We start from the raw sequence: 26,603 nt of genomic DNA on the forward strand, positions 1-26,603 counted from the left end.
GTTTATATATTTATTATACATTGTAGTAATATTTAATCGATTTAGGAAACCAAATTTAATTGTTATATTTGTATTAGATTATTGATTAGGTAGCAATAATCCCAAATGGGTAAATCAACAGATTACTTAAGTTCGGTCAGACGTCAGTAGATATAAAAACATTATACTAAAAAAGATCAATGAGTTATTACATGTTTAGCTAAGAAATACAAATGAAAATAATTATTCAACTTATATTAATAAAATAAATAAACAGACTAGAATTGCAGTACAAATGTTGTAAAAAACACAAATAATTATACCTTAACATATATAGAAAAATAAAAATAACTTATTTTTAAACTGATAGAAAAAATATAAATACATAAACCTATTAAGAACATTACATTAAATTTAGTTAAGTTTTTATAAATAACATAAATGATCACGTATGATTTAAAAAGCACATATTAATATAATTATATTAACTAGTCATCATCCCAGTCATTTGTACTTTTAACTTTATTAATACTATTTTGTACTCTACCTAAAGCAACATTTATTTTTCTAAGCGTATCTTCATCGTTGACAAAATGTATATCATTAGTAACACTTTTTAGTTTTAACATTATATTTGTTTTTAAATCGCTTATCTCAAGTTCTTCTTTCTTTACATCTTCACTGACCTCGTTTTGAGTTCGTTTATTAAATATGCCCAACATATGAACGTGTTCACATATATTAAGCTTGCCATTGTTGCAGGAACACTCAAACATATGGGCACAAATGTTGTAACATCCTTGGCATTTGACTGTGCAGTCGATTATTTTGCAAAATTTTCGAACAACTGTAACAAAATTATTATTGGTCCCATCTTCCAATCTTATCCTCCATGTATCACAATTAACTGGAAAGATATGAGTAGAGTTATAGCACAATGCATTTTTATGATTATTCATAATTGTTATGTTGGTTTTTTCAATTTTGTCTTTTCTAATTTTTTGAATATCTAAAAGTGCTGTGAAAAATATGTGCATGTCTTTTGATAAATTTGGAGTAAAGCGTTTTTTATTTTCACACAGCAACAACATTTTATTGTATATTGTATCAATATCAATCATTTGATTTAGATTTAGTGATTCTTTTAAATAACAGAATGCCCACATGTAAGCTCTGCTGGTAAACATTTGATCAAAATAATTTCCAAATTGTTTAGTTATGTTATTTTTATTGAGATAATTTTCATTGTAGGCAACAATTTCTTCTTTCATACTCTTCTCTGGAGCATTGAAAAATGAACAAATTTTGTCATATATTTCATGCTGTAAATTTTGATTTTCTACTTCAGTTTGAAGTTTGTCAATAATTTGGTTATCAATATATCTTTGGTTAATTACATGTACAACCGGAGACATGATAGAACACCAACTTTCATACAAATCATAATTATCGTCTGTAATTAGGGCTTTTGCATAAATGGTACCAACTTTATTAAATATTGTATTTAAAAAAAATGTTTGAAATACTTTACTATCATTGCTTATCATAAAACATACAGGTACCATTACGTTAAATTCATCGCTAACACACAGCACTGTTAAGTACAGTCTAGCTTGTATCATCCTCATTTCAGTGATCATAAATATGCCATCGGATCCAAATTTATTTACCCAACAGCTTTGATTTCGACTCATAAAAATCAAAATTAAGTCTCTAGAATCAAAGCCATCATGTTCAACTTTACTTGGCTTATAAAATATGATTGGATTATCAGGAGTACGTTGTAGTTTTTGAATCCATCTATCAGTACCGAGATCATTAATTGTCCTTTGTTTTATGAACTCTGGATACTTAATACCTAATTTGCGCTCTATATTTCTTATATCTTTTCTATTTAGCATATGTATACGACCAATCGAATCTGAGGCTTTGGCACGTGCAGCATTAATAACAAAATCTGGATGATCACCTCTCTGAATAAGTTCAGTGATTTCTTCCCGTTCACGTTTTGTCATTCTCATGTGGTCCGTTGATATATTATGTCCATAATGAGTAGCACACAATAATACTTCAATAGTTCCATCTTTGTTTTGAATTTCTTTCATTGATGCAGTGCAAAGACCCTTCACTTTAGAAGGAGTGCTACGCTTCCTTACACCTTTTGATTTGCTTGTAAAGTAAGTGGAACGATTACAATAATAGTAGGCCATTTTTTTTCCATCGGGAAACTTTTTACAACCAGTAACACGTACATATCGACACTTATTTTCAAGCTCAAAGTCTTCTTTCCATGTTAAGAATTCTGAAAAAGCATAACATTGATAGTTTATACTCAATGATTATTAGCCTAAAAAGAAAATACAAAACTAATTATTTACCATTTACTGAAGGGAAGTTCAAATAACGAATATCAAAGTCAATCTGATGGTCAAATTTTAAATGGCTAATGAGGAGCTGTTTATTGTAAAATTTAAATTTACAATTTTTTTCAAGGCAGCGTAAATCAGTGCTTTTTCTAGGTCTTTTTGATATAAAACCAGATGTTTTTTTGTTTCCATTATGCATTGAGTCTAGATGATTCTTTAAACTATTTTTATTTCGAAATAAAAATCCACATAAGGCACACTCAACTAAATGATACCTAAAATACAATTTTATAAAAAAAATTAGAAAATACTCAGATATTTAAAAAGAATTGTTCTAAATACATTTTCATTCATGGGAAACATAACATAACACAAACAAGGCTAATATATGAATGTCTTTATTATGCATTTTAGAATAAAAAAACGTTATAAGACCCTAAATAAGTTATTTGTATACAGTAAAGAAAATACCTTTGAATGTTTTCATAATCTATGTTAGACATTTTGATGGCGTGAATCAAGATTATTGGATTTCGTTTCGTGCTTGTAATTTATGCCATATGTAACTTGTAAGTATTATTTAAAATACATCTATTTAAATTAATTATTTTGAAATACCTTTCGAGTTTCGACAGTTGACTGTTATTGTTAATTTCACATAATCACAGCAATAGGTATAATAAAAACCAAAACATTTTATTATCAGTATCTATCAGAACGAACAATAATAATATTTTGATAAAAATGGAACGTTATATTTTGTAGGGCGTATGGTCTCTACTACGACATGCGCATAGTTCCACAATTAATGAATTTCGTCTAGATAATATACTATATTAAATAGAGTGATATATTAATATTATATAGCTCCCAAGGTTTTTAGAATATTTATATTAGTTATTACAACTTTAAAAAGTCTATGGATATTATCAATATTTTGGAATTAGCGAAGGTAACGAGACAGCGAATTTAACTATCAATGCAGGCTGTAATTGGAGATTTAAGGGTTGAAACTTTTAGTTTATGTAGTTAAGTACTCTTATTATGTTGAAAACATAAAAGTGTAAATAGTTAATATCCATCTAAATATTTTTTAAAATTATCTTTAAGTTTAAAACACCAACTAACAATCATAAAACTTTATAAATTATTATAAAAATAAAGAATTTAAAATTTACAGAATATGTTTGCACCTAAGATGCCACATAAATAAAAAAAATAATATTTAGTAAGTATTTACAGTGTAATAGCCAATAGGTTCACTGCATAATGTACACTGTATGTGTATAATTCATTATTTTTCAAACGCATTTTAGTCGAGAAGCCAAGACACATTTAAAGTATTGTCACGACGTGTCTTTCTTGATTTTTTACCAAATCAATTAAATACATTTATTGATCGACAAAATAACTTTAATAGGAAAAAGTAAAAAAATGTTTGTATAATGTAAATACAAACAATGAAGCTAAAAAAATCTACTTTGTTAAAAAATAAAGTAGTATAGACAATGTAGGTGTTTGAATTTATCGTAACAAAGGAAAAACTGAAATGACTGTGGTCTACAAATTATAATTATTAATATATGCTGTCATTACTCATTAGTCATTGGAGACTGGAGTGTTTATTGTTCTCATGGTTAGATGTAGAGGAAAAAAGGTAATTTTTTTTATAGTTGACCCTCGTGTACCATCTAGATTAAAAACTGAATGCGAGAAACGCTTATTAAAGAATATATAATATTTTAAGACTACCAACGACAATCTGCGCAAAACAAAGTGAACGGAATAAATTACAAATAAAGTGCGCAAATATCAAAGGCCTTAAAGTGTATAAGTAGATTAAAATGAAAAAAAAAACCAAATTTAACCTTGATTTTCTAGGAACCTGAAATTATATTTTATTAATTTTATTGTTTTCGTGTTATAACAATGAGTAATGTGACATGTGAAGAAGTTTGGACCAATAGAGTGAGCTAGTGTTTACTGTTTATTGAAAACGTGACTTCATGACGTCATAAAAGCTACACATCAGTGTATTAATATTTCCTATCACGAAATTATCCGTGCTATATTACTATTTTATCAGTCAGTAGCCAGTATTCAGTACGATGTTATTCTTCAGCGTATGTTCTTGTCTAGTGTGTTGGTTTCTGAGTTTGTGAATATTTTGTGTTTACTTGGACGTGTGAATATTTTACGAATATTTACAATCAGTAATATTTATTTGTCTTTTATACGCTAGATATAGTTAATATTTTTATCGAATTGGCAAAGTTATGGAGTTAAGTTGTGATAATTGTTAAATTATGTTTGAACGTCTACAATATGATAGATATTTTAATAATTTAATGGGCGCGTCAACATATGCCAGCTTAAACGATTAAATAGACTAGTTCGATAATATTTTTAAAGAAGTTTTAATATGTCATTCATGATGGCTGATCGATTACCGGTTCCAAAATTATCAACATATATTTCGGCTACAGTCGTATCCATATCAGCAGCCATGTATTATTCAGTAAAATACAGCTCAGATGCAGCAAATGGTTCTAATTCTGTTGCTCAAAGTGATAAATACAACAACCATACAGATCCTATGGATGTATACTATGAACAAATGCTTAACGTATTAGCGTTTATGATACAGGACCCTATTTGCTTCTTGGTAAGTAACAAAATATCTTAAAATACACCTAGGTATCTGTGTTGCTAATGTGTTTACCTATATATTACACCTATATAGGTATCGACACACATTGTGTAAATTGCTAATTAATTGAACTACACGTTTGTAGATTGTTTTTCTAAAAATATAAACAAATGTCTGTATTTGAAGAACGTAAGCTATAAAAAATCTTGTTAATATTGATGTATTCATTTTATAAACCTACCTACATTATTTATGAATGGAGATTTATAAAGCATTATTTATATTTATATTACTTTCCCTTTTTTTTAAATAAATTGGTTTTATTGTTAAATATTTCTATTAGCTCAATATACAATAATATATATAAGTAATAACTCATAATCAATTTGTTTTACTCATAAAGCTTAATGGGTAAAAAAGAAAAGTAAAAATTATTCTAATTCTAAGGAGTATGAACTAAAAAAGTAGTTCTAAACCAAAATATTTTGTAAATGTAATAAATGCTTCAATGTAAATTGTTTGCTGAATTTGCTTTTTTAATCAAATCATATTTTTAGTAGTGACGAACATATAACTTTGATGGAGCAATTTGTCCCAATTATTTAATGTTAGTACAGCGGTACAAATTTGTATATAAAATAATGTGGACAGGCCACAAGGTCTAGTAATGAATTGTTTTCTTAATTCTTCTTATTACCGAAAGAGATTTATTATTTTTTTAATTATACATATTACCTTAATATCTAAAACACTATTAATTTCATATGGTTTCATTATTTGAAATATATTACTCTATACCTATTTTCTATCGTTATAAGAGCCAAGATGTCAATACATCATACCTCTGGTTAAAATTGTAGTGAAAAGAAAAACATGTTGTTTGATTTGTAGATGGTTAAAAAAACTATAAATATTTTGAGTTTGTATTATTCAACTCTAATTTTTCAGAACAAACTAATCATGCATGTAAAATAGCAAAATGTTATGATATGCGGCACGATTCATATTGGTATACTGAGTCCAGTATACTTATGGCCCAGTCAATGACTTTTTATTAATATACATACTTTTAATTGTTATTATTTTTTTTTAAAAACTTTTTTAGTTATTCGTTGGGACAAATTTATTTATTTATTTTATTATATTTAAAAAAAATATTACTCCATCCCTTATATGTTTAAAGTGTATTAACTTAAGTCTTTTTTAAAGGTAATGGATATATTTGATTAACTTGTTAAATTAAGAATAATTTGCTCTACATTTTGACTGATCGATAACCAGTTTTAGATAATTATTTTCAAAGATTAAAATTTAGGATGGAGAGTAGAGATATTTTTATCTGCATGCATTACTTAACCGCACTCCCCTCCCTCCTAACTTAAATAACTTTGAAAATAATTATCCAATACTGGTTATCGACCTGCTAAAATGTTCAGCAAATTATTCTTAATTTAAAAAGTTAATCAAATATATACGTTACCATTTAAAAAACAAGTTCATACGGTTTAAACATATAAAGAATGGGATTATATTTTTTAATAATACATTAAGTTTATCCAAACTAATAATTATAGAAGCATAAAATAAAATAATTAAAAAAAGTCTTATTTCTAGTTATTGACTGGGTCATAGTTAACCAATCACCTGGTACACATTAGATTTCAGATTATGCGGTTGGTTTATGGACTGTGCTCTCTAAACTACAATACTTATTATGAATTATCAAATTTATTTAGCTAAACATTTAAGTATATCAAATATAAAAACAAATTAGTATTTTAGAATTTGACCATCTCTATACATTTTAAGGCAGTAACTGCAAAATTTTTATTAAGAGGATGTCTCATCGATGATTTACAATGGTAAAAACATGTTTACACAAAACAGATAAAAGTACCTTTCAAAGTGATTTTAGAGATAAAACACCTATAATAAAAATAATAGAGGAAACTATTTCCGAGGAAACCTTATATTTTTCAAAATATTAATAAAAAAAAAGTTACCAAAATTTAAATAAGTTAAAAAAATGTATTTTTGCATTCATCATATTGACCTATGAATTATTAATAGGTAATGCAAAACGCATATGAGGTTCTCCCAGAAATCTTGTCCTTAAATCTTTTTTATCTCTAAAATTACTTTGAAAGGTACCTTTTTCTGTTTTGCGCGAACATGTTTAGATGAAAACTTATTTGAAATCGTTTTCTAGAATACTGTGATAGTTTAAAAAATAAATGAACTACCAAAAAAAGAGTTCTAATTACTGAATTAATAATTACACATCACCGTTTAACATTTAAATTAAGATTTGGCAAAAAAAATACGTATACTTAACTCCAGTGGTCGAATGGGAAGGGGGAGGGGGTGATTACCTCAACATTTTTTTCAGAAATTGTAGCGTATCCCCTGCTAATTTTTATAAGTGGTGATTTTTGGGGGTAAAAAAAATGCCGGTTACGCTTTTTTTTTTTAGTAAAAACTTCCCCTACTTTATTTTCCAATTAGAACACTGTCTTACTTTTTAATAAATAGGGGATATGACGTCCTCTCTAAAACATTTATACCTACTTTTATGAATTAGTGTTTTTAATTTTAAGATAGTATCTATTTCAATTGTAACAAAAAACGTATTTTTTTTATGATGGGTACTGATGCAAAAATGTATTTTATAGAATGAATATGCATGTCAAAGTAATAACCTAACAATACAATAATCCGTCTAAATCTCGTTTTAAACCAGTAGTTTGCACTATAAATAATAAATTTAATATCTCTTCCTTATAAACGTAGGAAATTCTCTACGCTCGCAGTAATTACTAAGATGACCATTAGATACATGTTATTACTTTTTAACAGGTATCCAGGAAGTCGGAAGTGTTTTTGAATTAATTTCAAATGTACTGAAAATCTCTTTAGGTTGTTGACCTTAGAACACGATGAATACAGTAAGATAATATTAATAATAGTGGGGTAACCATGTTTACTGATTTTGGTTTGTTTTTTGTTCACTATAATTTAAATATGAACTGCAGCATGATTAAGAAGTATATTATTTATTACTCATTTTTATTTAAAAGTGAGCTAAATTTAAGATGTATGTCTTTAATTTTAAGTATATACATTTCGATTGACTGACTAGATGACCTTAAAAAAACTGGATAATTTTCCGTGTCTGTAGTCAAGCAATCGACCACAGAAGGACAAAAGCAGCTGCAATTGATGAAAAACCTGTTATAGTTTTATACATTTATTCGTGATATACCTTAATGTAGAGGAAGTAGTTAAATATTACTTACACATATTCGATGATCAAAGTTTTATTCATTACATTATAACGTATGTTAAAATCTTAACAGATATTTTGATTCTGGTATTTTATAATATTACTCGCTAATCATACTATAGAAAAAAAAATGAATGCATCGTCAATTGTATTTCCTCAACTCAAAATTCGGACTTCAATACTATTAAGTTTAGTATGACATATTTTGCACGGATAAATCTATTTTAATTACAATCTATCTTAAAACCGTTAAGCAAACAACTACAAATTATTATTGTTGTAAAAAATTACGTTTAATGTAAAACACTACGGATTTAAAACATTCTGGCTCAAGGTTATCTTCCTCTAAGTATGTAAATATACATAGATCGTAATAGTTATTGGCTCGGAAGTAATGTACTGTGTAATTATATACATATATATATATATATATATATTATATTCTTTTTGTATGAAAACTATATTTAATATAGTTTACATACATCAAAATATATTACACCTAATTACGTTTTATGGCGTCATCTATACATGTATAATATATTGTTTTATATCCCAATATATCTTCTTAAATTATTTAAAATTTAGAGGTTTGTTTGTATTTGGGATGTAACTATCTACTTATTAAATTAAATTTGAATCTTATATCTACCTATATATTATTGATTTCTATTTTGAAATGCTATTTTACTAATTTTTTTAGAATATTAAATGTGCCTAGTTAACGGGAAACAAAATATTAATACGTCAATGCTTTACAGCACCGCGTTACTATTGACCGACGAAAAAAGATAATAACGTCACCTATTATATATGTAGTATGTTAATTGTTTGTAATGTCTGTTTAAATTCTGATAAATATGTGATAAATCTGACTATAATAAATATTTTGTTTGTGCGTTTTTCGTTTCATAGTTATATTATTTAAAACAACATTAAAAATATGACGTATACTTTCCTGCCTAAATAACAATCAATACAAGAGTAATTACGGGACTTAATGAACTTGAAACATTAGAGTGTGGTTCACAAACTACATAATATATTGTGTTATTTTTTTACTCCATAACAATTATCGTTCTCAACTATTATCATATCAATGTTTCGGGGTTAGTAACTATTTATTGCTAATTGTACTTATTTTTCTTTATGCTTATATCTACTGCATTAACACATTTTACAATTATTTTTACGATTTTTGTTTTAATTAGTAGTTTGAACTATGGCCATATACATTTGTATTTTAAGTTCTAACATAATAGTGTTAAACATTTATCGTTAAATATCAAAAGAATCCTACAATTATGTCAAGGCGTTACAAAATAAATTTGAACCAAAAATACAAATTATTTTTAATGTTAAGTTATTATCATAGAAATCATTTAAATATCATAGGAAAATTCTTATGATATTTACAAACTATTTATAAATTGTATGTGTAATTTTATACGTAGACTATATTATGAATTATTATTACCCATCAGGATTCAATATTAATCTTATATTCACTATTTTAATGAAGTTGTGGAATTAAATATGTATAGCATTAAATAAATAAAACTTACGTAAAAAGAGCCAGCACAGTAGGGTCGGAGCATAATGGGGAAGAAGTCACAAGTCCTAACAAATTATTATAACTAAATGCGATAAAATCCCTTTCAAATAAACGCTTTGATGTGAAAATTAATTTCTTCCCTGCACAGAAAAAACATTGAATCATGGTCCTGTTAATAGACTTAGAAGAAAATCTTATGCTTTTCCACGAGGAAAAGCATGTATGATGTATTAATATGTATATATAAATAACCGTGGCAAGGTAAATTACTCAACTTTTATTATTTAACACTCGTATAGTTTGAATAAAAATTAATTAAAATTTATGAATGCGTGCTATGTTCGCTGAAAAAGATAGAAAATTAAGGCCAATTGACTAATCCAAATAAGTTAATACCCTTGACATTATTAAGGAAATAACATTTTCTGCTTACATTCTAAAATGTCTATTGTCAATAGTATAAAACCAATAAGTTTAAAAATATATATAAATCTGCTGACCATTTTGTAGTATAAAAATGCCATGAACCATTTGATGTTTTATGCATTTACTGTAATTATATAAGCAACATTACAGCTTATCCTTTTAATTATTTTAGATTTTTTTTAATACAATAACATTCTGCAAGAAAATTTTCATTATTTACCAATTATATATTATTTTTACCCGTTAATTTTTACTATTTTGGAATCCTTTTTTTACCTTCATCGAATGTTTAAAATGTTGTCCAATTAAAGTCTATAATTGAATTCTTAATACAATAGAAGTATATAATTTATGATACTGCCATGTCGTAAACACAATAGGTAGGTAGTTATTCAATTATTCTATTTTTGGTAGTCATAACTTAGTAGGCCCTTTTTTAAGATATCAGTGTGATTGTATTTCGCTTTACTTATACTCTTGGTTTGTATCTAGTTGTGTATCATTATTCATGTGATGTATACAATAAATTATATAACATCATGTTATCATTTATATATTATGTGTGCGTGTGCCAATTTACGCCTCTTGTAACTATCATTTAAACTATCGTTTAAACTTGTAATAAACTAAACTACTAATAATAAAGTCTTACTAATATACCGTAAAAAAAAAAAAAAATATGTACCTACTTATTTTGTAATATCCTTTTTATATTTAAAATTTAGAATATATATTATTTGTATACCTATGCACTAGTATAAACCATAACTAAAACAACATAGACATCTTATGTTATTACCAACATACGGTCTTGAAGTATAAGAATAATGCGTATAAAATAAGTAGGTTTAAAAATAATTTCTTTAGTATGTTAATATATTATGCTGTTATTTTTTTGGTAATAATCTTAGCCACAAACAGCAAGTGACAACAATCGACATAGGTTTACTCAATAATCTGAAAATGCATTGAAAAAAATATTAAATATTAATACCGTTATAATACCTTAAAGTACTAACAGAGGGCCTTAAGAAAAAAGTATCTATAAATCTTTTACATGGATAAATTTAAATGAACAATTGCATTGAATATGAATTTGTGAATCATTTTTTAAGCGGTATAGGGTGAAGGAAATTGATTTTCCTTTGAATCGACATGACAAACGATCATACTATGTTATTTAATTTTATGAATAATTAATAATTTTCACTTTTTTATCCTTTTTTTATTACTAAAACATTCAAACGAATTAAAATCATATTTTACGTGTATTTTCCTATAACTGGAAAATAAGCTTTAGCTCTACGGTTCTACCTCGGTAACCTTTTGTTTTTAAAAATAAAAACAAAAGACAGACCTTGGCTCTCATAATTTAATAATAATGTACTTATTGTTATTAAAAGCTTTGATGGCTGATAATTACTAGATATTATCGTAATGACAAAATTGAATCGTTCTTATTATAATAAAATAGTTTTACCCATAAATCACTGAAACACTTAATATGGACATTATATTAGTAGAATGCAATGTACAAAACAAAAAAATTAGTAAAATTTGTTTTACTAAGTCTCATAACACATTAGTCATTGTTAAATATAGGTAGAACAAACACAACCATTATTAACTGTTATACAAAAAAAATTAAGGTTCACAATTTATCTTTGATAAAATTGTAAAAATGATTACTACATTTTTAAGATGTTCTATTTTACGAGTGTGTCAACATTAAAATTTGTAATGTGTTTGTAATTTTACAGGTTTTATGTAATAGCGCAATATGTGCTACTGTGATGATTGGTGCAGCAATACAGTCACTTGTTCTTGGTAATTTAAGACCAGTGGAACATGTTCAATTTCGTGAACGTTTATGGAATTGGGTTATTTACAAGTTCATATTTATGTTTATTATCCTAAAAGCATACACGTTGGACAAAGTGGCTTTGTGGTTGTTTTGGTATTCAACCCTGGGTTTTCTTCATCTAATGACTAATTTGTGCAAAGATCGATTTGAATACGTGAGTACTTACATATTTTATCATTTTGTACTTAATAGGCAATAATTATTTAGTAAATTTGTAGAAAGAGTTGAAAACAAAACCGGTCAGGTTTTGTTTGCTGACTATTTCTGTATGATTATTTATATTGTTTCATTTTTCTATTCAAATTTCTCTATCCGTTCCACTTATTAATGGACGTCGGCAACGTATTTTTTGTTCTTAGAACTACTACTTTTTTTTTTTTTTGGTGTTCTGATTGATCTCCTCAACTTATAGTCTTATCTGTAACTTGTACTACATTTATTTAGTATATGTACTGCCAAACCAAGTACACTATATTAGAAGTCTACTTACATTTATTAATCAAAAAATTTCCTAAACTACTCTCCAACCATAATTTACTACTTTTAATTGTGAATAGTTCTCTGTAATGTATATCTTAGACGGTTACTTTGTTTTGATCTGTGATAAATTATAACACAATGACATTTATTTATTGTAAGAGATTAGTTATTACCCGCACACAATTTTTTTTTATAAATATAAGGTTTTTTTAAGATATAGGACTAGAAGTTGTATTTATAATTTCTTTGCAATTTTTATCATTTGTTATATTTATATAATATTAAACTTAAAATAATTAATTATCAAATATATTAAATAACTGAAATCGTCTATTTCAATTGGAGTAATATTGAAACGAAGCAAATTTTAATGCAATTTTTTAAATAGTATAATTTGTAGTGCTAAATTTGTAAAAACGCTTTTAACTACAATATGATATTTTATACATATTAATAAAACGCAAATGATGTTTTTACTAAACGAAAAATTGTTTATACATACACTTGTAACTAAATTATTATACACGAGGCTTGGACATTAGCCACCTTGATTTAAAAACAACTATTTTATCCTATTTATAGATCGTAGAATATTAAAGTATTAAATTGATTGTCGACTTTACTTACTTGGTAAGCTGTTGTATTTAATACAACGTTTACAGGGTATTTAGATTAAAAAAACATATATTAGTGTGTACATAAAGTGTAAGCACAATGTAAAAGAATATTTATTTGAGATTGTATTCAACTTTTATTTCTGATTTTTTGTAATAAATTAGTTACAGTAACATGACGTTTTTTTGAAGGTCCTACCAAAAACAATTTGTTGAGCTCTAGGGCCAAAAAAATTAGTGCCACTATAAATAAGCGAAAAATTCTAACATACATAAATATGATTTTTCTCACGGAGTCCAGAACCTTCCGATACTTATTTACATTACGTTTTTTTAACAACAAGTTCGACAACATTAATTTATTTTACATAATTATCCATCTGGTATTACCTACTATGCAAACTAAGTTTTGTATAGTAGTATTGCTATTTTATGTAATACAATGTGACGTATAGTTGACCTTGTGTGTACTTGGGTTGGTTTATCGTTGTTTTTCATATTATGGAAATTCTGAGAAAAAAATTGGTTTTATTCTTAAGTGACCTCTGCGGCTTGAATTTATCGTTGACTTTTCACGTTCTTAAAGGCTCATTTACACGATGACAGTAAATGGTGATAGTTAATGTCATGACAGAAACTGTCGTTGTGTAAATTATTCGATAGTGGCTACGACAGTACTGTCACACTATCTAGTCAAGCTAGATAGTACTGTCGTTCTGTCATTACCATTACTGTCATCGCGAACAAGTTTCGTGTGTCCAATATCCTTAGGCTGTTCGTGGTACTACAATTTTTTTAAAAATATTTTAGTCGTATAATATGAGCAATTATTTTTTTATTAAAGAACCATGGATTGGTTTGAACTTGATCGCAGATATTTCAAATGAACTTCATTTTAGTTTTAAGACAAGTTCAATTAATTTAGATTAGGTACGGTTTCGTCTGGGACGTTCTCAATTTGTATCAAAATTATATTTAATTTACTGATAAATGTCAGTATAATAATAATTATATGGCGAAGCAAATTACAACTAATTTTTAAAATATGCAATATACTATAAACTTGTAAAACTTTTAATTAAATATTATAATTTGTATTTATAATTTGGAATTATAAGTAATTTTTTTTTTGTTAATCCAAAAGGGTAGTTTAAATTATTTAATGAGTTTTATTAACACATTTTGGTTTGTCTCAAGTAGTTTTTAATTCATTAACAGAAAATGTTTTGAGAAAAGGTAGATTAATCAAAAAGTTTTAACTAGTAATAACGACACTAGTAAATGTCAATGTATAGCCTTACACGCTCTCATTAGTCATTGTATTAATGATGCTATATTTTGTTTTTTCCCGTAGATACTTCTGCAAATATGTTTGTATAAAAGAATTTTAAATGTCCATTTTTACGAACATTATTTTGTGGGCATTCCTTTTGTAGACAATTTTTTTTGTGAGCTTTCTGTCGTAGCTATTAAATATTTTTTAAAAGCGGGTCAAATTAAAAATATATTACATAGAAAAATAATAAGGTCGATGTAAAAACAGTATAGTATAGCCACAGTACTGTTGTTTATTTACATAATAAATTTCGCCTTAGTGCCTACTTAATCTATATAGGTACCTGATAAAATAGTTATAAGATTCATATTGTGCAACGAATGACAACTCCAAAGGTTATTTATGTTTATTAATTTCATTTTTTAAAATATTATCATGATTTCCGGTGTAGTGGAATGCGTTTGGCCTAGGTTGACTTCTTATGTATAAAATTAAATATAATCATGAGTATTAATAGTATATATTTTGTAATAATAGTAGAACTTACAAAAAATAGTGGTAATTAATTACTGGTCAATGACATTTCGACGAAGCATCTTAATCTGTGAATATTTAATAGAGAACAAAGCATAGTTCAGACCAACGTTAGTACACTCGAAACCGTATAAAGCATATTTTAAAACGGTAGTTCCATAGACCTACATACTTATCACTATAACCTAAACTTTATTATTATAACTTATAAACTATAAACCTAACTTTTTTACTGTTGATCTTACATTAAGCTTCTAGAGACCGACTTACGGAACATTCCATTTTGAAATTTTTAATAGGTTTAAAATATAAAACTTAACTCTAAAATGTTCTCCAATCGAAATTCATTTATGATTAAATTTAGGTGAATTCTTGTTTTTTAAAAAAAATATAGATATACTTTTACAAAAAAAAGGTTTTGTTTCTACAAAATGTAATCTTTAAGTCATATTTTAAAATAAGAGAATGTCACGATATATTTAATTTATAACTTTATGAAAATGTACAATTCGAGCAAGCTTTTAATGTTAACTTGACAATTGTGAGATTTTTCACTTTTAAATCAAATACCAAAATTAAATATTAAATAGTAAATAATAATAGTAAATAGTAGTTTTATAATATAATATATTTATATTATATAATATACATAAATTATTTATTTTCATAAACTGTATATTATAATATATATATATATATATTTTTTTTAAATTATATATTTTAAAACATAACTCCTATGAGTTTTAAAAGTATGAAGGCTTTCCGTTTAACATAACTCACATAAGATATACTAAAAGGAGAATTTAAATAAAAAGTGATTTGCATTGGTTTTAGTGATACCTTTTGATAATTTACACCGAATATAGTCGAAACTTATTTTGTAAGACAGAAAATCAAAAATTTATTTAATTTTATTATAAGTACTCTAAGTTTAATAAAATAAATAACATAGTTTGCGATTATGTTAATTGGCGCAAATAATTATTTATTTATCAATAACGACGTTGCAAAATTAAAATTAAATTATACTGAAATAAATCAAAACATGTTTTGATCAGAAAACTGCCAAGTTAGTGATTATTTTTAATGTGATAAATGCATTTGATTATTATATACGTCGTATATCTATTTATAAAAAGGGAACTTTATACTTATGGTTTATCTTTTACTTTTAAATCTCTAAAAACTATGTAACGGAATTGCATCACAAACACATATCAATATCATGCTTGTAAAATTTAATAATTATTTATTAATGATAATCCATAGATAATTTTTAGCTTAGATTTTCAAATTATGTTTAATTAACTTTTGGAAATAGCTTAAAAACGCTAAAAAAATAACCAAAGTATTTATCATTCTGTGATTTGTGATGTTTTCGATTATCAACTACATGATTTAGCTTCAATAGGTAGAAAGGAATAGAAACTTTCTTCGCTTTTTTTTTTGGCGTAGTTTTTGAGAATCACGAAATAAAAATTTCTAATTTTAATTACAACCCCGGAAAAGGTCTCTCAACTATAGGAAAAAAAACTAAATCCTAATCATACTTTTTTTTTGGCTAATGAGTGTTAAAAGAATGAGGTTAAAAAAAAAAAATTCTTTAGATGTGTTGAAGATCTAAAGTATCTATTATATTATTATATAATATAATAATATAATAATTTATTTATAATTATAGCTATAATTATTATTGGAAATTATTATTAGATATTATTATTAATACTAATACTACATTAAACTTGAAACTAACGATAAAGTTGAAATTGGATTGACATGCAACTCCCATCTAAATTAAAAGTATTGTTGCACTTAAATAAACAATATTATGCAATTTACATCGTCGTTTTTTTAAATTCTGTAATTAGTTTGTAATGAGTCATTCAAAATAAAAATAAAACTTATTCTAAACAATACGTACAAATTAAGCTATTATAGATACCAACGACATACAATGTAGAATGTTGTTTTCTATATATTTTTAAAGTTTCAAAACTAGGTTAACCACAAAAAAAAAAATAAGACCATATTTGCGCCATTTAGTAAACAATTAACATGAACAACAATACATGTAATAAATAAATAATTATCAGTAGGTAATCGCTCATCAGTTTAGACATCTTAAGCTCATGGACATCCGATTTTAGACACATGAAATGTTTTCTAAATTCTTATTGACTTTGATGGATAACTCCATACAAATATCATACTGTTGGATGTTGCACATGAATTATGTCAAATATCAACTATAGCTATAGCAAATATCTCGTGTTGATTGTATTATAACAATGCTATTAGCTTATGTTATAATATATATTATATCCTTTTCAAAATTCAATTAAAACTGTCGTTTTTTAGCTATGCCATTATGATTTTATTGTTTTTGATCATACACTATGTAAGTGCATAACAAAACTACCTAATAATTTACCGTCAATAAAGACAATAGTTAGCACAGCAAACGGTAAAATATATTTTCTATTTAACAAATCAATTTAAAATATATAAATATAAGTTCAATAAAAAAATCTCGAATTACTATTAGACCTTCTTGGGGTGCTTTGTTAAAAAGTATTTTTGTGAAAGGCACATATCAAAAATTGATTACCTTGTCAAAATCATTTTTTTTTACTGGCTCATATGTAATCATTATTGCTTTTTATCTTTATTTTATATTCAAGTGTTTTATTAATGATATCTATTAATTTAGTGTTTAGTTTTCTAAACATACACTTCATTTGAATTTGTAGACTTTAATCGTTTTTTGAACAATTTTATTATAATATTATCGTAGGATGATTGGCTTTTTGTACCAAATGTTTTTCCGTTTATCATTAATCTCTTAACTAATTTTAGATATGATTGTGCAATTTTCCCATATTAATTATTGTCTCGTTTAATTAGTAATTACATATTTACTTAGAAATAGACATTAGCGCATTTAGAAATAACAATCTCTTCAAGTTATACAATAGACACAAAAAAACATTAGAGAAAATATAAAATATAATCGAAAACATAATTAAACTGCATTAGCTACCACTTACCAGTTAGGTAATAGAGTTTTAATAGCTATAATGTTGGCGGTGATGACTTGGTCTACTTATTTTGCCCTCTCCATTATATCCCACGCTATCGACTTTTGAAACTTAAACATACATATTTAGTTAACTTTATGAAAGTAGACTAATTTGCTGAAAATGTTGATTTGTCAATACAACCAGTTTTAGATAATTCATTTTAAAGTTATTAATGTTTAAAATTTAGGAAAGGAGGTGGAGTGGTAGAGTACTGAGTAACGAGCGCAGATAAAATAGCTCTCCGCCCTTCGGATCGAAGGTTTTTTTAAAAGTGATTTTATCTTTTTCAGTAGTAATAATTCATATACCTGTACCTCATCTACCCCAACGTATTTTGTCCCCACTATGCTCTGACTCTATTGTACTGTCTTTTTTATTTATTTATTAATTAATTACGCTCATTGACATCAAAATTTACTTACATTATTATTTATTATCGTCATACTTACTACAACCAAAATACTTTAATTTTTTCAGTATTAATAATTTTATAATTGAATTTATAGTAATTCCACACAACCCTTCAGGTAGATACGCTACCTTTATATTCATTTTCATTCCATTCTCTTGAAATTTGAATGTTGAAAATTGAATCTGTATTATAATTAATAGTATATTTACGTTTGTGTAGTTAAATATAACAATTATGATATTCAAATTATCTTTTTTACAGATGTGGATGTCTATGGGAACAGGCACTCGAGTTAACTGGAAATACATACACATGTCTATTCTTTTGAGTATTGGATTTATATTTTCTTTACTTTTATTGAGTTTCGCTTATTATATTGGTCTAACCCTATCGAAACATATATTTGCCTTTATGGTGATTGAGGTAATTGAATATATTACAGTTTTTGAATAACGTTTGTACTTTATACTACTGTATAATTTGTTTTCTAGTGTTTAATGTTAGCTGGAAGCATAGGTCACATATTTCTTAGACATTATATTCAGCTTTTCCATCGAAATTCCATGAGTCATACTACAAGTCCTGGAAAATATATATATTATGCTGAACTGGGTCTAGATCTTGGAATTCGTTTGATGGAAATCCTTCATTATTCACATGCCATAATTTGGACAAATTCGTATTTGACGATGGCCGGATTTGTAATATTCATGCATATGAGACAGCTAATTAGTGATATTCAAAAACGGCTTCAAAGACATAAAAATTATTTGTGGGTACATGCCCATTTGGAAAAAAAGTAAGTTTTAACAAATTTAATTTATTATATTTAAAATTTAGTTCTTATCCAATACGATTTAAAAACTGTAGCTTAGCTAAGTGTTTTTTTCTACGAACACTAATTTAATACCATAATATTAGTTAGTTTATTAAACATAAACAGGCATATTGGACTTGGGTATAATACAAAAAATAAGTATGTCGTTAATGTAGTGTACATTTTTAATTGTTATAGCTTCGTTAACTTTAATGATTTTTTTCTTCATTGTGTCTGAATATACTTTTAAACCACTAGACCAATTTCAGTCTACAATACTTTGTTTGAATTAATCAATAGGGCTTAAGCTTTTATATAATATATAGTGGTATATCCCATTATGACTAGCATGGTGTGACCGGTGACGAAGTGATAACCTCAGCCCTCAGGTGCACTTGAATTTTAATTACGTCTGTAACTGCCTAATCCCGGATGGATAACCAGTACCAGAATAAAATATATATTCTATAATACCCGCCATCAATTGCCTAATACAGAATGGCCTACAAAGATTTGACAAATGGAATAACTTTTGTTTTAGTGAATATTTTTAAGATTTTTAATTAATTTATTATACTCGTTAGTGCTAAAAACACCACGTTTTTTATTACACTTAACTGTTTATTTTTTTTAAATAATTGGCTAATATGTTGAATGGTCAACAACCACTTTTGAATAATTACTTTTAAAGTTATTTAAGTTTAAAGTTAATGATGGGAGGTGAAGTGCGGTAGAATAATGCGCGCAGATAAAAATAACTACTGCAATCCACCACCAGTTTTAAATTTTAACCTTCAATAACTTACAAAGTAATTATCCAAAACTGGTAATCGACCGTTAAAAATTCTAAGCCAATTATTCTTAATAAAGTGGCTATCTTGAAAAGTTTACACAAAAAATTATTTAAAAAAGTTGAATACGTTAACAATTAATACGTTATTTAATTCGTTACCATTTTCTCGTTGAATTTATTTATGGCTGAGTGCTGATTCCTTGGGCAGACCTGATAAACTAATAAACCATTATAACTGTTTAATAGGGTGACGTTTTAATTAAATAAAAACGGTTTTAACACAACAGTTTCATAAACCAATCGACCTAACCTAACCAAACATTGTCAATATAACACGTGCGTAACGACCCAATTTGATATTTGATATTTATGCATAATAATATATTTATTGTGTGCTTTGTATATTTCAATACAATAATAGTAGCTATAACAATATAAGAAAAACGTTAACATTTAGTAATAGTCATTAATCAATAGGATATTTGATGTCATTTTTAAAAATTGCATTATCATCGGAGGAACATTTAACACAAGTCGATTAATTTAAAAAATAATTCCAATCTCTATACAAAAGACCGGTAACAATATCACAACTTTTTACTGTCTGCGGTATTTTGATGAGGTGTATGAAATGTTCACGTGTTTGGGCACCTCTAGGCTCAATTAAACAAAAAAAAAAGTTAAAATCATGTTTAATATTTTACATATGCACAATTTTATCTTAAAAAAATTACTAGGGTCAGTCTTATTTAAATCTACGTTTGACATCAAAAACAGTTTCATAAAGTTATTTGTAAAAATGTCTCCGTAAAAAAAGCATAATATTATAAATCAAATAACTTCCTCATTCTTCTACTAAAAGTCGATTTATATTTTTTTAACAATGTAACACAAAACCCGTTTGTTCTAAGGTCATGTCTAAATTTTTTCATTGTGTAGTATTATATATACATATAAAACATAAATACAATTCAAACTCAAATTTTTTGAGTTTAATATACCATTCTCGTACTCATTATAAAAAATTTACTACATTCGATTTTTTATAATATGAAGGTAGTACTTTTGTTGTAGGATTATAGAATATAAGCGGTGAATATCATATTTTATTTTGTTTCAGTTATTTAAGCTTTTATGGATATCGATCAATTGGCTAAAATCATAATAATTTATGAGCAGCTCCCTATTATACTTAACTTCATCGATTTAGTTAAATGACCTTGGCTATATGAATAAATAATTATGTATTGGCTTATTGTCTTGGGTTACAAAGTGCACTTCTATTAAATAAAAGCATGGAAACAAAATTTTGTCATAACCTTTTTTCTTTCAAAAGGGAAGGATTTTTTCGTTTTAAAAATATTTTTAGCACAATTTTCAAAAACTGATAAGAATGAAGTAAAAACAATTTTCAAAAACGTTTCAATGCAAATGTTAGACACTTTATGGACAGGTAGCTTCTAAGTGTGTCGGATTCTTGCTCTATCCCAAAGTTAAGAGAACGAACTACGAATTGTTTGATTGTGATTCTATAGCTTTAAATTGAGTCACATACTGTTTTCAGCTTTGATCCTACTGTGTAGTAACTTCTTACTGCCCGTGTAGTATATTTGTTTGAGTTTATTATTTAACACTTTAAAGTTTTAAAATGTCGCCAACTTTTTATTTTATATACTTAATGAAACCAAAAATTAAAATAAAGTGCCCTTAAGTAGATAACATAATTTTTTGTTCTTAAATATGTTTCTGACCCCGATTGATGTTTTGACCTCTCCTGCGATTTGGATTCTTGTGACAAGAGGTCCCTTTTCTCTTTAAGCCTCACAATTTTTGTTAAATCACAGCATGGTTATTTAAAACTCGTAGTAATGTTATCAGCCTGTATTGTGGGGTAGGAATGTAAATATTTAGTTAGTGATACAAGACGTTATTATAGCTTTTTCATTTTTAAGTTTTAATTAAATTATTGTAATATGGAAAAATCATTTTTTTTTTCGTGGATCATATTTGAAATAATTATCTTGTATTTTTAGTTATCCGATGGCAACTCTTGACGAATTGGAAACCAACTCAGATAACTGTGCAATATGTTGGGAAAAAATGGATTCCGCTAGGAAATTACCATGCGGACATCTATTCCACAATGGATGCTTACAATCTTGGATGGAACAAGAACCGTCGTGTCCCACTTGTCGTCTTTCATTGACTTTAGCTCATGAACAGAACATAGGTGTATCAAATTCCACTAATAATGTTGGTCAAGATACTTTGGGTACACATGTTCACACACCTCACCACTTTTTTCACTTTGATGGTAATTTCAAATAATTATTACTATTTTTTAGTTTCAATTAAGTAAACGAATATTCAACAGCCTTCAAGATTATTTACACATCTTTTCTTATAAAATATCTGTAATATTTTTATAACATTTACAAATAATTGTAGTGTAACATTTTTGACCTGTTAATCATGTATACAAAACATGTGATTACCTGAACAAGCTACTAAAAACAGTTTGATTGAAGGGTAATAGTAATAGTAGTTCATAGTAAAATACTGTTCATGCTATATGAATATTAAACGTCTGTAACATTTTACATGTGTTATTTTCTAAAACGTATATTTTTCTAGGTTCTAGATACTTATCTTGGTTACCAAGTTTTTCAGTTGAAGTTACTCATTCACTAAGGCCACCTGCACAAATGCAAACCTCACAAGTAGAAACAATGGCTAGACAGGTAATTGTATAGTTTTCATTAAAATATAGATAAATTATTAGATACATTTTTTTCTACTAATAACTTTTGTTTTATGTATAATTAGGTCATGCAAATGTTTCCATACTACAATATGAATGTGATAATCGAAGACTTACTAGCTACCAGGTCAGTTGATTTGACTATTGATAACATATTAGAAGGTAGGCTTGTTTCGCCACAACAATTTGTTGAGGAAGAGCCTTTAATTGAGACAATTCCTGCAGTTAATACAGTTGAACAATATATAACTAATACAACACCTCCAACAAGGTATTTCATGTTTATACTTATTTTATTTTTCTAAATCAATCATTAATTATGTGGTACAATCAACTATTAGGTTTATTTTGAGTTCAAATGAGCCTGTAATAGACCCAAAAGTGGGAAGCCAGTTCTCCAAGTCACCCGATGAAAGGGAACATATGTTAAAAGCTAGGAAACAGCAAATGATCATGAGCGCCAGACAAAGATACATGAACAGAGAAGATCATCCCAATGCCTCATCTAGACTGGATCATTAAATGGAGATTTTTTAAAGATATTAAGACTGTGATTAAATAGTAAATACCCATATGCTGTTAGTTGTTTAAAAGTAAAACAAATTTCACATGATATATTATTACATTCAAGTTACGGGTAATTTTTTTAATAATCTCAAAATTCGGCCTTTAGTTCCTGTTCTGCTTGATCATTTTATACAATTTGGTAGTAAAGAGAAATATATTTTAAATGGCAGTAATATTGTCCCACTCCGCCTTGTAAGAAAATATCAGTTGATTAAAATTTTGAGGTAATAAAATATGAATTACCTGTATATAATTTATTTAACTTTAATGTGTATCTCGTTATAAATATACACTATTTTTCAAATTATTATTATTATTAAATAATAAAAAAAGAAAAATATTTCTTAAATTAAAAACTGCTGTTCAATTTGTACAAAAAAAGATTTAAATATTGACCGATGGTTATTTTTTAAAATATCCAAAATATTTGTTCATTACAACTTTTATATGTGAGCAAAGGTGTGCTCTAAACATAAGAACAATACATTTATTAATTCATTATCATTTTATAAATATATATAATATATGATATTCTGAACCACTTGTGATTTGTAACATATTACAAAAATTAGTTCTAAATAAAAAAAAGACAAAATATGTGTATAATTATAAATTCAAGCAGTTTTTTCATTATTATAGAAATGTATACTGAACACTTATATATTATGTAACTATAAAATGAAATTACATCACCTTAAAAATTGTATAACGTTTTTTAACAATCTGTTAACAATTTATTTTTATCATCAAACAAATCTTTGTTATGTTTTTACAACTATTCCTAGTCAAATTGTAAATCATTGTAACAAATATTATAATTTTACATTTCTAATTTTAAGAATACATATTATAATTTTTAGTTTAAACTTAAGTGAGCATAAAAAAAATGTAATAAAAGTGAAACTATTTTTTTTTTTATGAAAACATGTATATAAAAATAAATATAGTACATAAATAAGTAGTCTACAGATTTATTAATTTAATATTTTAGTATTTTATTTAATTATGAACATAACACGTAAGTGAGAAAAAACGATATTATTAATTCAAATTGTAATTTAATCCTTTTTCTACCCAATGAAATTCATAATTGTTAGATGTAGTACAACATGTGCAAAAATAAAATCGGCAAACCCACGTTCTGGACTGATATCGCTGAATTGAGATTTGTTTTGTGGGTTAGCTTGTAATCGCAAACACACTATAAAAAAAAAACATATTTTATTAACTAAATTTAATATTTCGATGATAATAATAATATGATGTATAGTAGCAAAGTGTACTTCAAAAAATCAATTATATATAAACTTATAAATAAAACTAACATAACTTTATAAAAACTGCAACTATGAACAGTTAATAAGTATAACTATAATAATATATTAATAAATAAATAAATATTTATATAATTTGTGAAAAAATCTGCTAAGTATTTTAAATGCATTAAAATTATGTTTTTCTTGTAAATGATAAAGAGCAATTTTGAGATTTTTTATTGAAGAAATGAATGCACAATACGTATCCTGAAATATGCATGCCATTACATTTTTCGCATATTCATAAACAGTAATAGTAAATAACATTGCATTAAAATTATGTATTACTTTTCATATAATAAATATTTAAATAGCATATACTGTACTCCTAATTAAATAGTATTACAAAAAAACAGATTCTTAAAAATTTTACTCTGAATGGCTTTTTCCATATTAATAATATACCAATTTACAAAAAAGATTAATTACATAATAAAATAAAAATTAACTTAAATTTTTGTCAATATCAATAAACATTAAGGTGCCAATGTTTTCACTTTGAATTGGAGTACAATATGAACTTGTACTTTATTGGAAATATTTCAGCTCAACAATTACATAGCTTAAATATAGAAAAACACATATTATATACATTGTTAATGGTAGTTCTTAATTAGAAAATAAACCCAGCAACAATGTTAAATTTTAAGATGGATTGAATGATAGGAATAAAACGGACGCCAAGAATATCGTAGGAGTTAGGATCGTAAATACACATAGATAGTAAGTTAAGTTTTTTGGAAGAGGATAATTCTGTGGAGAAATGATAAAGCAGATGAGGAAACTCACAAATAGATGGTAGATCATGCAAGGAGCAATTTAAAGAGGAGTTTAAGGGAAAGGGGGAAGAAGGTTGTGTCCAAATCTTAAAAGAAACGGTTGAGGTGGCTGCTGGTAAGTGAATCGGTAGTCTCGTTACTGATGACCCCAAAGTGCCCCAGGGCCCGTTAGATAACTACAAGGAAATTCAGAAATATTTATTATAAAGATATTCTAATGATATCGATATTGTCACTCTTAATTACATCCAACCATATTTGTTTCGACCGCTTTTTTTTTCATCCTTACACATTATTTTCATTGCCGAATATCGACTTAATTTAAATACCGTTAATGTTTTAATGGAAAATCAAAGTACTTACCACCAAGAACAAAGCTACTGACTGATGAAATAAATCCGCTAAGGAATGAATTAAACGGAAACGTCCCGACAAGACAGCAGTAGGAAAATTGTACAATTCCGGTTAACATTATGTATAATAAATAAGCGTCGATTATTTTCAATTTTTTCGACGTAGTCTTTACGTAGTCATCATAAAACTTGGAGACGATACCTACAATTTTAGCCATTATGAACAATGTTATTTTTTGTTTATAAAAATCGTATGGATTCCACAAAGTAAAAAAACGTTAACAACCTATTCTTACGATTACAGACCACAGTAATCAGTATTATATTTGTTTCGTGACATATCACATTGTATTATCAGGACGATTGGGGGAAGAGTTTGTTATGCATTACGTGTAAATTACAGTTATCAGAAACACACTTTATCATTTTTGCCGGCCGCGTCGTTCATGGATTAAACGATTCGTGATCAAGAAATAATATTAATATAACAGCAAATAGATTTTAACAGAAAATAGGTATAACAGCTACATATATACGGCGAAAGAAATAATAAATTACTATAAATTATAATATTGTAGTTTGAGCTTTAAATATTTTATAGTCATTAAATGGTTTGTCGAAGTACTGTATATTTTTTGTATTAATGTAATTTTAGCTATTTGTTATAGTTTTATAATTTATAATAAAAATATTATAAAAAA

General features: G+C 26.4%; 3 protein-coding genes across 4 annotated transcripts; 1 reads left to right on the top strand and 2 right to left on the bottom strand.

Moving 5' to 3' along the window:
- Positions 1-311: 311 nt before the first annotated feature.
- On the bottom strand, positions 312-3,051 carry LOC126834203 (uncharacterized). 2 transcript variants are annotated; one of them, XM_050565965.1, is made up of 3 exons: positions 2,817-2,848; positions 2,358-2,620; positions 312-2,281 (listed from the first exon to the last, which is right to left on the bottom strand). In XM_050565965.1, the coding sequence occupies exons 1-3, from the start codon at positions 2,846-2,848 to the stop codon at positions 468-470; spliced, it is 2,109 nt and encodes a 702-aa protein (XP_050421922.1). In that variant the 3' UTR covers positions 312-467. The 2 variants fall into 2 exon arrangements, with proteins under 2 accessions (XP_050421922.1, XP_050421921.1); XM_050565964.1 differs by lacking the exon at positions 2,817-2,848 and adding an exon at positions 2,964-3,051 and having other exon boundaries at positions 313-2,281.
- A 1,373-nt stretch (positions 3,052-4,424) lies between these two features.
- Positions 4,425-23,881, top strand: LOC126834204 (E3 ubiquitin-protein ligase AMFR-like). Its single transcript, XM_050565966.1, has 8 exons — positions 4,425-5,010; positions 12,017-12,274; positions 18,778-18,939; positions 19,008-19,315; positions 22,160-22,440; positions 22,761-22,867; positions 22,953-23,158; positions 23,229-23,881. The coding sequence occupies exons 1-8, from the start codon at positions 4,768-4,770 to the stop codon at positions 23,407-23,409; spliced, it is 1,746 nt and encodes a 581-aa protein (XP_050421923.1). The 5' UTR covers positions 4,425-4,767; the 3' UTR covers positions 23,410-23,881.
- On the bottom strand, positions 23,041-26,234 carry LOC126834205 (dolichyl-diphosphooligosaccharide--protein glycosyltransferase subunit DAD1). Its single transcript, XM_050565967.1, has 2 exons — positions 25,913-26,234; positions 23,041-24,655 (listed from the first exon to the last, which is right to left on the bottom strand). Exons 1-2 carry the CDS (start codon positions 26,118-26,120, stop codon positions 24,525-24,527), a joined length of 339 nt encoding a protein of 112 aa, XP_050421924.1. The 5' UTR covers positions 26,121-26,234; the 3' UTR covers positions 23,041-24,524.
- Between the last annotated feature and the right edge of the window lie 369 nt (positions 26,235-26,603).

This window comes from Adelges cooleyi, unplaced genomic scaffold (assembly GCF_023614345.1).
Source record: "Adelges cooleyi isolate 19-005CV unplaced genomic scaffold, UGA_ACOO_1.1 ACOO_flye_CR_arks_rails_tigmint_CR_PRNA_21, whole genome shotgun sequence".
Classification (NCBI taxonomy): Eukaryota; Metazoa; Arthropoda; class Insecta; order Hemiptera; family Adelgidae; genus Adelges; species Adelges cooleyi.